Source organism: Anolis carolinensis, chromosome 3, assembly GCF_035594765.1.
Source record: "Anolis carolinensis isolate JA03-04 chromosome 3, rAnoCar3.1.pri, whole genome shotgun sequence".
Classification (NCBI taxonomy): Eukaryota; Metazoa; Chordata; class Lepidosauria; order Squamata; family Dactyloidae; genus Anolis; species Anolis carolinensis.
This window is the reverse complement of record NC_085843.1, coordinates 164,126,207-164,142,693: the sequence shown is the minus strand read 5'-3', so window position 1 is coordinate 164,142,693 and position 16,487 is coordinate 164,126,207. Positions and strand designations below refer to the sequence as shown.

Here is a 16,487-nt window from a genome sequence, read left to right as displayed (position 1 = left end):
TCACTTCTAAAGAAAAAGAACATTCAATTGAATCATTTTTGAAGCAGAATTCTATTCTTTTTAGGGCAAAGTATTACATTTTCATACAGTACTGAAGGCTCATAAATAATTTTAAATTCATTCTTTTATGTTTCCACTTTTAAGATATCTTTTTCCGCTAAGAACCTTGAACAATCTCTTTACTCAGCAGTCTTCTGCATTTTGTTTTCTATCTTTTTAACCTTAGAACTCTGTGTCTCCAACTTTGCAATACATTTTTTATACGTGGCATTTTGTTGTCAAGCAAACGTTCATTCTGGAAGCAGGAAATCGAAGTTAGTGAAAGGACTGGCTAATTATCATTTTTCTCAGGCCAACAGAAACATGCTGTTCTGTTAGCTTTGCAGGGTTTGTAATTTATACCCATTAAATTGATGTTTTATCATCTATTACTGATTCCTGGGCTTCTGTTTGCACTTATTGGCTGTAACAAGCATTTTGTTTTTGTACAGGAGAAAAATGGTCTCAGTCACTTCTACTGTATCTGAAAAGGAGAATGGGATTTGCAAATGATAAATGGGGAAGTTGACTAGCTAACTAATAAAGATTTGTCTTAATCAAGTATGATTTGTCAGAACAGGAGCGCGTTGAGGTCAGGGCACATGCAATGAATAATACAGCATTCACAGGAGAGGAGGACCAGGCAAAAGGCCTCATAAATATGCTGTGATTACCCAGTGCTAATTCATATTCAAAGAATGAGTGGCATTGAAGCCAGCTCCTAGGTTTCTGAGCAGTTAACCTGTTGTTTTTTTTTAAAAGTCTCCCGGTCTCAAGAAAAGTTTGGCGTATTTTCCATATGTATGGTTTTCAGTACATGGCTTTAGTGTTTGTGGCTGGTGATTTGTGGCATCCGTTATTAATACATCCTTGCTTCTATTTATTGCTTTTAACTTTGTTTGCTTATGCTACAGATATAACTACATCAGGAAGAGTACTGTCCTTCTCTCTTGTCTGTGCATTGCTACCACTTTTGAAGAATACAAAATAAAGCAGAAAGTACTTGTCTGATTGTTGCTGAAATTTGAAATGAAAGAAGAACAACTCATTTTACCACATATTTTCCACTGGTCTATCTGTATAATAAAGATAGAGATGGACAAATGGGAAAATAAGTGGTCAAAGGAGTTGAAATCTATATTATGTTACGATCCTAAATATAATTTTTATAAAATGATGTATCATTGGTACTTGACCCCAGATAAATTGTCTGGAATACATAAAAATGGATCCAATGTCTGATGGAAGTGTGAAAAACATGAAGGGACATTTTCATTTGTAGTGGGTATGTAAAAAAGCTTAAAATGAATTCAAATCCACACCTTGATGCAGAGGATTTTAATAATTAATAGCCAAAACTGGAACTTCTTTTTTCAGACTAATGAATGTATAATTGGAAAAGAGTAATGGGAGATTGGTTTATTATATGACCACAGCAGCAAAACTGTTGTATGTGCAAAGACGGAGGAATTCAATACAACCAGCAATGGAGGAATTGTGGCTGAAACTGACGGACTTTACAGAAATTGACAAATTGTCTGGCTTGATTAGAGAGGTTATTGGTAACATTTTTCAAAAACTAGAAACCTCCTATAGACACTTTGTGAAAAAAAGAAAATGATCTGATAATTTTTGATTAGAAAATATAACTTATGAGAGAAGGGAATTTATTTCTAATTTCTAAGACAACAATCTCAATTGTAAAGTGTGAGTTAAGTAACAGTTTATGTAACATTTTGCAATTTTCTGTGTATTTGTTTGTGGTGATTGACTATTATACCTTTTCATTCAAGATCCTTATGATCTAAATACTTCTATTGATTATCATTGGTTTTCATATCTAAATGTGTCAAATAAAATATTTATATTCAGTAAGCAAGTTCTTTCATTAACTTGCTGTCAGAAACAAAGTGATTTGGCTGAAATCTGGACTCTCTTGTTTCAAACTATGTATCGCCATGTCTATAAATCTGAGTTGTCACTTTAGTAATATTTCACCATCAATCTTTTCCAAAGAACATTACACCCTTTTCTCCCTTCGCCCTCCTTATCTCTTACTGATGCAATCAATGTTTTATAGAATTCCATTTGCTAAGCTTCCAGCTTCTTAGTTACTAAGCTTACTTTATACAGCAGATGTTAAAGGAAAAATACTCATTGTCATCCCCCAATATGTTCCATGTTTCTCTTCTCATATACAGGGAGTTTCAAAATAATGGACACAATTTCAAAGCAGTGTATTTCATGATGGCAACATGTTACAATTACATAAAAAGTTACGAATGGTTTAATGAATTATCAAACTATAAGGTTTTACTAACCAAAATGCCACTGAAACACACACTGCAATGCCATTACAGATTCAATCTTGATGAACTGTGGAACACAGAATACCTTTTTTGTTGTGGGGTTGCCATCTTGCAAACTACTGAGGATAGGGGCTGTTTTCGAAGTATAGGGACAATCACACTGGCAATGAAGGTCTGCATAGTTAAATCAATGATATTCCCCGTAGTAACCTATGGATGCGAGAGCTGGACCATAAGGAAGGCTGAGCGAAGGAAGATAGAGGCTTTTGAACTGTGGTGTTGGAGAAAAATTCAGAGAATGCCTTGGACTGTAAGAAGATCAAACCAGTTCATACTCCAGGAAATAATGCTGGACTGCTCATTGGAGGGAAGGATATTAAAGGCAAAGATGAAGTACTTTGGCCACCTAATGAGAAGACAGGAAAGTTTGGAGAAAAGAATGATGCTGGGGGAAATGGAAGGAAAAAGGAAGAGGGGCCGATCAAGGGCAAGATGGATGGATGGTATTTTTGGGGTGACTGGCTTGACCTTGAAGAAACTGGGGGTGGCGACGGCCGACAGGGAGCTCTGATGTGGGCTGGTCCATGAGGTCACAATGAGTCGGAAATGACTGAATGAATAAACAACAACAACAAAAGATGCTGTTCATTCACTGGGAGAGGCATCTTGTGGGAATTATTTGAAACTTTATGTCCCAACCTTTCAAATGGTAAGAATTTTATTCATGGGCAGTTCGAGGAAGCAGAGATAAAGCTCAGAAGTTCCTTAGTGAACACAATCCAGCAGTATGATACTATGCAAAGACGGTCGAGTCTGCATTAAAAAAATCTTCCCAAATCAAGGGAAGTATTAGTCACACCATATTCTGCACTGGCCAGACCTTATCAGGAGTACTGCATTCACTTTTCATAGAAAGGCAATGAGAATGACAAGAGGTTTGGAGAACAAAACATATGAGGAAAGGTAGAAGGATCTGTGTATGTTTAGCTTGATGAGGAGAAGGTATAATCACACTTTTTAAATCCATCAAGGGTGAAAGGAGGGTGCAGGCTTGTTCTCTGTTCGCTGTGGTTTTTATTTTTATGTCTTTCTCACCCCGAGTTTTAACTTAATGTTCATGTGGTCTGCCCTTGTTTTTATTGTCTCCTTGTTTTATTTTGTAATGGATATTATTTACTGTATTGTTTATTGTATTGTGTTGTGCTGTTCTTTTATATGCTGTTTATATTGTATTGTTTTGGGCGTGGCCCCATGTAAGCCGCCCCGAGTCCCCATTGGGGAGATGGTGGCGGGGTATAAATAAAGTTTTATTTTATTATTATTATTATTCTCTGCTGCTTCACAGGTAGAACTAATTCTAATAATTTCAAGTTATAGGAAGGGTAAATTTGAATTGAACATTAAGAGGAATTTCTTGACTGTAAGAATGGTTAGCAGCGAAACCAATTGCTGAGGGATGTGGCGAGGTCTCCTTTTCTAGATGTCCTCAAAAAGAGGCTGGAAAATTACCTTCAAGGGATGCAGGAAGCTCTGGTTGGAGATCCTGCACTAAGCCAGTTATGGGACCTGATAACCCATACATTCCCTTCTTGTTTATGATTCTTTGAAAAAAGAAAAAAAAACTCCCAAGCTCACATGTGTGTACTATGTGTTGCTGGAGTTTGCACGCCCAAGGATCAATGTAATTCAGTTGTGTGAGACTAAATTGTTTTGCGTAATATCCGGACCATCCAAAGATGCCACTCTCTTTGCTTAGTACTTCAGCTTCCCAGGTTAAATCTAACAACATAAATTTGGATTTGAAGACATTTGTTTCATTGTCCCTTAAGGCTTTATGGGATGATGAATGTATCCTTGGTGATATGTTATCATTTCATTGCAGCATAACTTAAGGATGAGATAGCATGTCTGTTAAACGTTTCTGTCTTTTGTCAGGGAGCAAAATTATATTATTCTGATGGTGTAAAAGTACTTGTATGTTATGATTCTGTGTATATTCTATATTATATTAAAGTAAATATTACTTCCTTTTTATTTCAGCATTGCTTAATTTAATAATTGCTTAGTTGCAGTGAAATAACAAACCCTGATGTTTCAGAGCTCCAATGTATACACATAGGCAGTCAGATTAAAACCAAAATATAGCAATTTGCTTCAGAGAATATATGAGACAATCCTGGTTTTTGCACAAGTTTTGTATATCCACTGTGTGTTTTGCCTCCGTCCATACTGCACTATATCACAATGCTTCCTGAAAACCTGCTTTTGAAATATGGGGATGTACCGAGAAGGGGGAATAGGCTCTACTATGTATTTCAAGAACCTTGGTCTAAGCTGTATATGTGGAGGTCCTTTTCACCATGTAGTTTGCAAAATCTATTCCAAAATTTACCATCAATACTATAAATAATTAACCGTTGTTTAGAATAACTAAGCAAAACTTTTTAATTTGATCGTAAATGTCAATTTATGTGGTGAAGGGAATGAATATGTATATCATCTTACTTTGGGGACATAGAGAGATAACAGGAAATTTCTGAAATTATGTGAGTTAAGTGCTCAGCTTGTACAACATTTCAATGGTCAGCTATAGATCACAAGAAAAAAGGGCAAAGGGGGGTCAGAGATTTCCATAAGATGTGCAAGTGCTAATTTGTATGTGTGAGTGCAAAAATAATATACAAAAATATTGCATAATATAAACAGAAATATAAAATGCCTCACTGTAATGGCGAAGCGGTGTCCAGATGATGTTATGCTTATCGAGTCTCATGTCTAGTTGGTCAAGGATTCTGTTCTTCTTCCTCTGATTGTCTTTAGATTTTGAGCAAACAGTCCTTCAGATAGAAGACATCTTCAAAGATACGATTTTATAATTGCACATCACTATAAAATATTTTCTGCCTTCACCGCAAAATAGAGCACATGGCCCTAGCAACATTACTTATGTACCTTGGGATTATACTAGTGTAATTCTATGCCTGTGGCAGAGAAGTACCAAAGTGTTTAAACACTATTTACTCAACTGAAGCTGGGTATAAAAATGTAAATATACCTCATTGATTAATGGTTTTCTACAAAAGTGTTCTTAGCATTGTTTTATTTATTTATTTGGTCAATTGAGCACTAGCATTCTAGAACATGATGGCACAAGTCCTCAATACCTTTGCATGATTGCATTGGCAATATTGCAGCCCTTACATACTATTACTTTTCTTTTTCCAGAGAATACCCCTGAGTGATTTATCACAGGATTTCATCAAGAATGAGGCTCAAAAGCCCTGTTTATTTAAATCCACATCGTTGTCTTATATGTATGTAGATAGGATGTAAAGCTGTTAATGTGTAGAAGTCTTAGTTGATTATAATTCTATCTCAGACATTATTTTATTCTGATGATTGTTTACCTACTAATAGCCATTTTAGAGTCATCTCTTATTTCAATACAAGATTTGGGGGGGGGGGGGGGGGAGATGTGATGGGTACGATTTGTTGAGCCTTCCAGTTATTTGTATATATTTGTTAGGAGACAATGCAGCTATATCAATTCTTTGAGTTCTCTACTAGTCTGAAATTTCTGGCTGAAAGTATCACCCCAGAGTGTCATATCAACAATTCATTTTGTGGTATACCAACTGACATGGTCTCCTTTCTTTATTTATTGATATCTTCAGTCATTGGCAATGAGAGGAAAATACACTATTTGTCAAAGCTGACAGAATTGTACTCTTGGTTACTGTTGATGCCGCTGTTGTCTTGATAGCAAGGCGAAAAGCTTGGTTGTTAGAAGTTAGTGATTGACAATGTTGCTTTCTTTCTAAAGGAGCCGCTGAAGTTATTATTATTTGTCATTGTTTTTCTGCCAAGGCAATATTTTCTTTACTTCATTTAAATGGGGTTTGATCACTAGTTAAATTAGATTGTTTAATGCACAGGGAGATTTAATAGATTTGTATTTGTGTGCAAATATACAATAATGTTTTGTACATGTATACATTTCCACTGTGAAGGCTCAGAATATGAGATAACAGAAAAAGTATGTCCAACAAACAAAATAAAGTAAAAATACTAAAATAAAATTGGAAAAAAACACTGAATGTTTCCTCACATTCACAGCCTCATCATGAGCCTCAAAGGTTTCAGTTTTGATTTCAGTTTTCTATAGACATGGAAAAAGGATGAAGAATCTATATGCCTTCAAATATTAATGCCTATTTGCCCATGCAATACATAATAGTCCTTATAGTTTCTTAGCTCGATAACTATATGTTATAGCACCTTTCACCTGTAAGAGGTATTATTTGTACAACTAAAATATCAGTGAATTACAAAGATGAAAAACAACCATGGGTATATATAAAATTAATGACCACAAAAACTTTACATGACTTTAAGGTGGATGATGAAGACACAGAAATAAAGATTTTCTATAGTTTGGCTTAGTCAAAACTCAAACTTTAGACTGCAGTCAAGATATCAGAAGAAAACAAGATTAGGCCAGGCAGCTATGAAGGGAACTAAATAAGGGCCCGAAGTTAAGAAATATATCATTAAATACTAAAGTCGGGATCATCAATGCTATAGTAGTTCCAATTTCTATGTATAGTTATGAAATGTAGCGCAGAATGCTGTTACAGGAAGGGAATCAACTAATTTGAAATTTGATTCTACAGATACCATGGAGTCAAAAAAGCAAATATATAGGTCTAGTGATAAATTAAGCTTGAATTTTCCCTAGAAACCAAAATAACTTAAGTGAAGCTATTGTACATACTGTTGTGGTTCAGCCTGATGATGAAGAAAGGGGATTTGGGGAACAGCAGTCTGTCTCTTGAAATGTTGATGTTTCTGAAGTGCAGGTGGGTTCGGAAAGTGTTGATAGCTTAGAAAAACAGAGGTCTGTGGATGCCTCTGAGTCTAGCAGAGATGCTGCCAAAGTTTGTAATAAGGATGATCTTTCACTTGAATCTGAGAATTGTCAACAGAATGCAGATGGGAACGAAGAGGATGAGTTTGTGTTAGATAGGGATTCCAGGTTGAAATTAAAATCAGGACTCAGATGCTCCGTGAGAATCGGAGGCAAGCGTGGGGGGAGGGGGGCTAGAGCTCAAAGGAATAGGTTTTTCAGTTGCAAAGAGTTTTTAAAGTAGGTGTTTGTCAGGACCCAGGCTGCAGGGCACCAATAACCATACACAGAGGCCAGAATCTATCTAATATCTTTATTGAAGGAGTATATAAAGTTAATAAAAACAAGTGTAGAAAATAGTTCAGAGTTAGACCTTTCAGGAAAGGTCAAAATTAGTCCAAAGAAACAATGTCCAATATGAGATATTAAGGTCCAAAGTTGTAATCCAATAACCGAAACACTCACTTGCCAAGCAAGTGAGGGGAGATGACAAGGTCCTTTAGTCCATGAACTTGAGCAAGGCTAGAAATTAAGTTGATACTTGAAAACAAGGCTTGAATCGTGACACAAGGTAACGAGGAACAAGAACAAGGTCCGTGGAATTACTTGGTAAAATCCGTGAAACAAGGCAAGGTTTAGTCCTGGAAGGCGAGGCAAGGTCCGAAGGTGAACAAGGCTGGGAAGCAGGAGCGAAGGCTTGAGAACAAGGACAAGGCTTGAACAGGAACGAGGCTTGGAACGGAGCGCGCTGTCCAGACACAACTCGCTCCGGAGGCTGACGAATTGACTCCGCGAAGTTACTTCGCGGTTAAAACACCTATATAGAGTCTAACTTTCCCGCCGAGAGCAGTTCTCTGGGAACCAGGAACAAAGCTAATCTCTGAGACCAGATGTTTGACTCCTTAAAGATTCTCACGGAAAGCAGGCTTAATTGGCTAAATTCTTAGCAGCTATTCTAGCACTCCTGCGCGAGGCCGCTTCCAAACCTCTCTGTTGTTTACAAAACTCATGGCGAGAAAACACAGGAGATGTAGGCTCAGGGTTTGTTTGACATACTTCTGGAACACAACTCTCTTGCAGGTGCAAGGTTCCCAGATCTGGCTGGGAAGAACCTGGCTGGGAAGATTCCAGTTCTGACTGGGAAGGTAAAAAACCCAAGTTTTCTTCTTCATCAGGCATCACAATGTCATGAGCAGGACTACAAGGCCCATGAGTCATTACAGTGTTTCTGAGGAGAGATTTTAGTCAGAGCAACTTCGCTTTTGGAGAATCAAGTCTTTCCTTGTTCCAGCCTCAAATTTGTGTTTGGATTACTTTTGAAGCTCATGTATTCATGTTACCTTGGATTTACTGTGCTATTTTTGGATTTTGGACTAATATCTACGAAATTATTGAACTGTGTTTAAGAATTGCACTTGCCATTGGTTTTTACTTATTTTTCTGCTTTTTAATAAGTTTTGCTATCTTTCTTCAATAAACTGAAAAGACTCAAGCCTGCTGTGGTGGAATTTGTGTGTTGGAACAAGGTGAACCATTGCTGAGGTGCGACACATACTTTGACATAACAGTACACATTAGGAAAGAGGATAATGCCTGGAAAAAGTGAAGACAGTAGAAAAAGATTATATGAATTACAAGTAGTCTCAGTTCAGGAAACCAGTGTGTTTGCTGTTGTTGTTTACCATCAAGTCATTTCCTACCAATGGTGACACTAACGACTTCATCGTATCAGCCACCCGAATCACCACGCAGCGTGGTGAATCTGGCAGTGCCTGGCAGGGGGAACAATTGCCCCATGCCCCACATTCCACGGTATCCCCCCACCTCATCCCACGGAAGAAGCACCCTCCATCCAGCTTCCCCCCATTGATTCCACCGTGTTGTGGTGGCGGCAGCCCACACCCAATCCTCTATAGTCTTGTGATGGAGTTCCATTGCAAGTAGTTCTATATCATGGGATGGGAGCTCCATCATAAAACAATAGATGATCTGGGGTATGCTGCCAGTTACCCCATCTGATGAGATCGTAAGACAAACCTATCATGGAGTTTTCTCAGCAAGATTTGTTCAGAGGGTGTTTTTGTTTGCTTTCCTCTATGGCTTATAGAATCTGACTTGCGCAAAGTCATCCATTGAGTTTCCATGGCTGGGCAGGGATTTAATTCCTGATCACAAGAGTCACAGCTAAGGATTCAAACTACCACAGCACACTGGCTTTCCAACCCTGAGTTTGTAGGACTGTTAATAAAGTTATGTCATTCACAGGATTTTCACAAGTCAAAGCTGTTTTTAATTAAAACTTACTCTAAAGATATTTGAGACAATAAAGAAAAGGAAAAAGGTAAAAAAGAGAGAGAGATGACTTCAATTCATCTTTTCTTAGTTACACATATTACATACTTATTCATACCTCACTCTCTAACATTAATAAAATTTCTCTTTTTTCCATTATCAGTTCCTTCTAATAATCAAAAACAAAAACAATCAAATCATATCTATTTTTGCAAAAGGTTCATAAGGGGTTTCCAATATTTGAGAAATGTCAGCAATGGCCTTTCTCTAATCAAACAAGATAATTTGTCCATTAAAAGTCAATACTGACTTGACAGCAATTGACATAAACAATTATTGACTCATTGTCAAATGCCTGACAATTTGATCATTAAAATTATCTTTTCCTATTTGTTAAATGACCATTGCTGAAATATAGGAATATGTTTTGCCCTTTGTTGCTCATGAACATGGTCATATGGTGAAATTTAGTGTCTGTTTTTGTAAAAAAAAAATACAACCAAGCAAGAACAAACCAAGCGATAAACACCTGTATACTTCTTGCCTTTTCACTTTCAGGACCATAACTACCCAACTTCCCAATTCTTTCTGAAATATACTTTTAAAGCTTCGAGAATTCCACAGCTGTTGATACGTACATTTTTGAAAGTTCAATTCAGTCTCCAGTGTTTCAGCCTCATCACACCAAAAGTTATACCTAGTTATGTCTGAAATGGTAGAAGAAGATTTCCATGACATCTTTTGAACAAAGGCTGGATGGCCATCTGTTTGATTGTGCTTTTCCTACATGGCAGGGGGATGAACTTGATAGCCCATGGGATTGTTGTCGACCGCATTTTAGGGGATCGGGGCCCTTAAGGAGAGACCCGATCCGGTCCTGAGAGAATGGACCTTGGCGGAGCCAAAAGGAAAATACGAGCCGCAATACAACCTGAAGCCGAAATGAAGAAGGTCCGCCAAAGTTGAAGGAAAATCCGCCAAGGAGTCTTTATTGAGCAATTCAGCTGAAGAGGACTCTAGTAGCGATCATTCGACTTACTAGAAGTCCCATACAATCAAAATAAAGCCATATTTATACAAAATTTCAGTCTGACAGCCCTTTGAATTTCCCGCCCTGCTTCCCCGCCCATCTGATCGTTGATAGGCTAGAAGGTTGAACGAGGCGGGCTTTCGTTTCCCGCCTCGCTCCGTTGGCCCAATAGGAAGCTGCCTTATGACTCCACTCGGGCCAATCAGGAGAGAGAAGGTGGGAGTTAGCGAAACAATGAGGTGACGGGGACAGGAACCAGAGGATTAAGTCCTGCTAGACTGATTTCTAAAGGGTGCTATTGTATTAATGGCAGCAATCAAGGATGTCCGGGTTTCTGTCACGTATACAGATTTTAGATATGCCTTGGGGTGTCAGAGATGGAAGCAAAGATGGGTGGTGATGAGCCATATTGACAGGCTCTGCAGGGCGCCTTCCTGAGGTGTCCTGGATATTTCTTTGGGCGAGCTATGACAATGTTTGCCTTGGGGCGAATCTCCTTTAGGTCAACAACTCCGAATTCGGTGACTCAAGCCCTATATTGTCCATGCAATTTGAATTTGATTGGATTTAGCGGTGGCAGATTATCCTTTTGTTTTTGGGAAAGGAAGCCTGGGTCATAGGAAATGGGATAGGTTCTGGGGTTCATGTTGAGTTCAAAATATTTCCTATTTGATTTCATGAATTGACAATTATATGAAATAAAATGAAAAATAAAATAAAGTTGGAATATAACCCAGGCTGGGAAAAATACATATTTTCCGGGGATTCCAAAGAGTACAAATACATATAGGCAGATAGATAGATTTCATGGAAATAAGGGAGAATTCATAAAAAGTGAGTTACATTTCATAAAGGGGAATCATGAATGATATAAACAATTGAAAATATTTGATAAGAACGAAGTTCATAACATCTGGAGAACCCAGCATGGAAATTCATAAAAGTGGAGTTTTAGCAGCATGATTTTACAATTCATGAAGTTGTTATCTCTTGCCTCAGGCTAAAAGGTCAAACACCTTTTGTGCAGAGAGTTTTAGTAAACCACAGTAAACTCCAGTAAAAAGTCTCAATCACCTTCTACTATAAATATATGGAATATAGAACATAAAGTCTTGATTTTTGAACTATCTTTTACAAGTCCTGGGGGGGGGGGGGGGGTGGTCACCTCGATCACAGGATCTCTTTCAAATCTATGATTCTATGATTCTGTCTTTTCTCCTTTGTAGCCCTCTACCAGAAAGTTTACACCTCTGTTCTGGTGCTCTGCTTTTACTACCCCCATTATAGACACTTCATTGTGTAACCCATGAAAATGGTATATAGGTGAATTGGGAATGGAGTATGAGATTTTTTTTCTTTTTACCATATGCCAACCCTGCTAACCCTCACACCTCCCGAGATTAAGTGTGGTTTTTATTGCCAGAAAGAGATTTTTCCTCACTTTCTGTCTCTGTGATAACTGGATTTTGAAAAATTTGGCTTTTTGTGGAAACATGGATTGGTGATAAAGCTTCACTGGAGACCTATTTTTCCCATGATAACTTTTCTCAGGAGTAAATTTCCCTTCTGATGGGTAGATTTCTCTTGTTTCCTGTTGTGTCAACCCTGTCTCAACTATCAGTCATTTGTAAGGTGGATGATTGTAACTCGGGAACTGCCTGTACTAGAAATTCTTGCCAGAAAGTAGACTTACAAAGTATTATGCACAACACTTATATTATATTTTCAAGTCCAATATGGTTTTATTTTTATAATATTATCTTTTTGGCTTTCATTCTGTTTCCAGTTTGAGTTCTTGTTGACTAGTAGGGTTTTAATGAGTTTTCGTGACTATTCTTAATTACTTTGCTTATCTTCTTATCGATTTCTCTATTTTCACATTTAATCAGGAGATTTCCTTGTAGTCAAATATTAAATTTGTGATATAGGTGATTTTATTTTTCATTATTTATGTTAGGTTCTTTTTTCTTTTCCTTATGCAGAACAGATTGGTCAGGACATACTGGAAAACCTCAGCCATGATAGAGAAAAGATTCAGCGTGCTCGAGAAAGAGTAAGTTTAATGATAAGAAATTGTTTAGTTGCAGTTCTTTTCAAACTGATTATCACCAGAATCAATTCATCATTCATAGTAGTGAATTACAAGCAGTTAGTCAATGAGGAATTAGTATTTCTCCTTCTACAGAACGGGTTAGAGATGGCTCTTCACAGATGTTTCATGCCTTTTCTTTGTGGAGCATATAAGTCCATACTTATATCTAACCTCATAGACAGTTATCTTTCCAGCCTCATACCTTAGATTCAACTTGAAATATCCAGAATTCAATCTTAGGACCTTCAGATTAATAATAATAATAACTTTATTTGTATCCCGCCTCATCTCCACAGATGAGATTGTAGGATCCAAACATTTGAAGACAATATGCTGACAGAGGATATTCTAGATAATAATGGTCAGTAGTCAGAAGTGTCACCATGTTATGAGATGCTGACAAAATGAATTGATGACTCAACATCAAAATTAGCTGACTAACTGGATATTTCTTAAAACTTTTTCTAACCTCTTATGAATATATCTCAATCATTTATTTTTGGGAGAATAATTATTCTCTTCATTCTGGATGCTATATAATCTTAAAAATGCCCCATAGCAAAACTATTTATTGTTATTAGGCCACATCATGGGTTCTACTTCTAAACTCGGGTGCTGAAACAGGTTCTCAGGCTGAAAATCTGCTCAAATTATGTTATGGCAGCACTAACTGTTTGGTGTTTTCACTTTTATTAAATTTATGGATAACTTGAATGGTCACTTTTATTTTTAAAAATATGAAATTGAAATCTCTAGAAGGAAGTTTTTCCAAAGAAATAAAAAACTGTTCATATATTGGGTTGTGTGAAACGTATGCAATTTTTTCCATAGCTGAGAGAAACTGATGCAAACTTGGGCAAGAGTTCAAGGATCCTTACAGGAATGATACGAAGGTAAGGACAAGGTAGGGACCTCTCATTTCCTGTTTCTTCTGGGATCTGGAATGGGGACTGTGTAGCCCTCAGGAGTTGTTGAATCATAGTTTCCATCAGCCCTTTCAAATATAGCCAATGGCAAGAGATGATAGGAAATACAGTCCATCTCACTTCCCCATATCTCATACAGATTTTAAATTAGGCAAAATGTAAATATTTACATCATTGTGTGTGACACATAGATATTGCTTTTTGGTAGTTTTCTTAAATTGTTGCTGAACTGTTTCCCACCCCAATTATTTACATAGAGCTAATAAATGAAATCAGTTTTCATGTGTGTACTTACGTCTGTTTGAATTTATTGCCCAGCCTATTTCATTAATTAGAACACCACTGAAATAATTAATCAAAATATTAAACTACACTATTCACAAAGTATATTATTATTCCTCAAACTAGGGCATAGACTATGGGCATAGAAGCCCATTTACACATCACCCTAACATGTGCAGTTAGCACACCAGACCATTATATGACCAGGGTACTTTTTGATTTTTCAAAATTAAGCAGCAGAAATACAAAGCTTGATTTCGTTGACTTGGTAGTGCGAAACAAAATGGGTCTAGCATAGTGCTTTCATGTTACACATGTCCTCAAGGGGGAATTCAAAAATCATATATAGCAATTCTTTTAAGCTATATAATATCCTGGTTCAGTTTGAGATACTTACCTATGTATATGTAAGCCAGTCTTTTTAAAGTGTTTTTCCTTAACGCATAATAACATGAAAACTATTTTAAGCGGCTTTGGCTCTTGCACTGGGGTGCAATATTAATGATGGTTGCTGTAGAATGGGTGAGCATCATATTTGAAAATGAGAAACTAATCAAGAGTTTTTACCAAGATAGAAATTGTGGACTTCATCATACGGGCAAAACTATCCATCCTACGACACTTTCACCACAGTTCGGGGATGGAGCCTGCTGGATCCCATTAAACGACATATTGCTACTTCTGGCAGGGCTCCATCCCTATACTGTCGTAAAAGTGTTTTTATGAGAGAGCAATGGGAACATGGAAGGCATTCTGTGTTCTCATTGAGTAAAAAGGGGAAAGTGTGGGGGCAAGCTGGGCAGTAACACCCTCTCCTTGTGGGATGGGTAATGGGGCGATGTGAGAGGACAGGTACCCCCACTGCTTCACGGATTTGCCACGCTGCCTGGCGAATCCCCCTGCTATCGCTCTCTCTTTGGGCCTCAATGTGATGAGGTCCTGTGTGTTTCTGCGTGCATATTGCTTTTAATAAATTACATAAATGAATGAAAAGGGAAGAACAGTTTCAAGAAAGAAGAAGTACTGTGGATTAAATCTTGTTGTTTGTGCCAGCTGAAGTAGGTCCACTGAATGAATGGACATATATTAAGTTTCCTGGCATATGTCCCATTGGTTCATTGAGTGTGCAGTAGTTGAGACTAAGACCTGATGAATTTAGCCATATAATCCTATCAAAGGTGTAACAAAGCACTGTGGTGAAAATATCTGCCCAATAAACGTCAGCCCATGGAAATTCTGAGGTTTAGCCAGAAATCAAGTAGCTGTTAATGGTTCAAGTTAAGGGGCAGGCAGAAGACCAGTAGGTAAGAAAAGAAAGAAGAAATGACATAGAAAAGAGGGCTTGATGCATAAGAGAAATTACTGCAGGCAATCAGCTTGCCATGTAGAGATAGTGGTTTAAAATGTATACCAGCTCTTAATCTTTTCATAAAAATACCTTGTTTTTGTTTTCTATTTTCTTCTATATTTACGTGACAAAGGTTAACAGCACCTCTTGCTTCCATATCACAAATCTCTCACAATTCAAACTCTGAACCGTAGCATACAAAATCTCTGATTAAGAGTAATATGTAAATGACACAAGCTAAATTCAAAATCCATGGAGAAAGGAAGCAGCAATTGAAAGAGATGGTTCAGTGCCTGTAGACAATCAAAATAATAATAAAAACTCTATGGGCAAACTTATATCCTCACCAGGAATGGTTATGCGACATGAGCTGTAACGAATATTCTGCATATGTCTCCATTTTGTCAAATCTCATTAAAGGGTTTTCTTGCTTTACGTCAATTGAGCTGTCCAAAAATCATTCATCATTTTTAGTGTTAAAAAAAGCCATACACTTATTTAAATAATATCATATTAATGTTAAAGTTCAGCTGTCATTTAATAGTATGGTTTAATCAGACATAGCATTTAAGAAAAATAGTTTTTTCAGGCTTTACTTCGCTTTCAGGTTGGCAGATTCAAATAAGGATTTATGGGTTTCTAAACCAGTGTGTTTTCCCCACATCTTTATGCTTGATGAATCTCAGCTTTTATTTCGAACGAGCACAGTCTGCTATTTTCAGTAAAATAAAATATCTTTTCATATTGTGTTTGAATACATTTGCAAGTAATTTAGAGAGGGCAAAGAAAAACATTGTAACCTTTGGCATTGTTGTGTGCTTGGGAGTGATAGTTAGGATTCTTAGTTTATAAGTGTTCCGTAAGCCAAATGAAAAATGTGACCTTTGTGAAATATTCATGGGGCCGGGTTCTCAGACAAATGGATTATGTAGTTAGATGTTTTAAAGAACATGTCTTTTTTGTTTGTGTTTGAGAAAGACATTTAATTTCCTTTTTCTGTGCAAAATAAACTCCTATATTGGAGATTTCCTTATCAGGATAGATGGGTTCAACTTCCAGTTCAGTGAATGAATGCCCCTGGTGCAAGTTGGATAGATTTGCTTATTTCTATCCTTGTGCTAATATGGTTTATATGTGGGAAATATGCTTTGTAACATGCTGAGGAAGTTATCCCATGTCTCAACTGGTAAATTCATGAAGTAATTTAAATTTGTTTTGTATACATAAAGGTGCTGCCGAGTAGCAGTTTTCCAAAGTCAGCAG

At 37.1% G+C, this 16,487-nt stretch overlaps 1 protein-coding gene across 7 annotated transcripts in view; it reads left to right on the top strand.

The window, feature by feature from the left end:
• Window positions 1-16,487, top strand: part of vti1a (vesicle transport through interaction with t-SNAREs 1A) — a 381,072-nt gene that overhangs the window by 201,868 nt on the left and 162,717 nt on the right. For 5 of the 7 annotated variants that reach the window (XR_010004453.1, XM_062975756.1, XM_062975753.1 and 2 more), the window contains 2 exons: window positions 12,559-12,629; window positions 13,500-13,561. Coding sequence is in view for 6 of the 7 variants with exons in the window: in XM_062975756.1 (XP_062831826.1) it covers window positions 12,559-12,629; window positions 13,500-13,561 (133 nt within the window). In the remaining variant the exon portion in view is untranslated. Of the gene's footprint in view, window positions 1-12,558; window positions 12,630-13,499; window positions 13,573-16,487 lie in introns of all 7 variants that reach the window. The other 2 variants (XM_062975757.1, XM_062975758.1) reach the window with 1 other exon arrangement.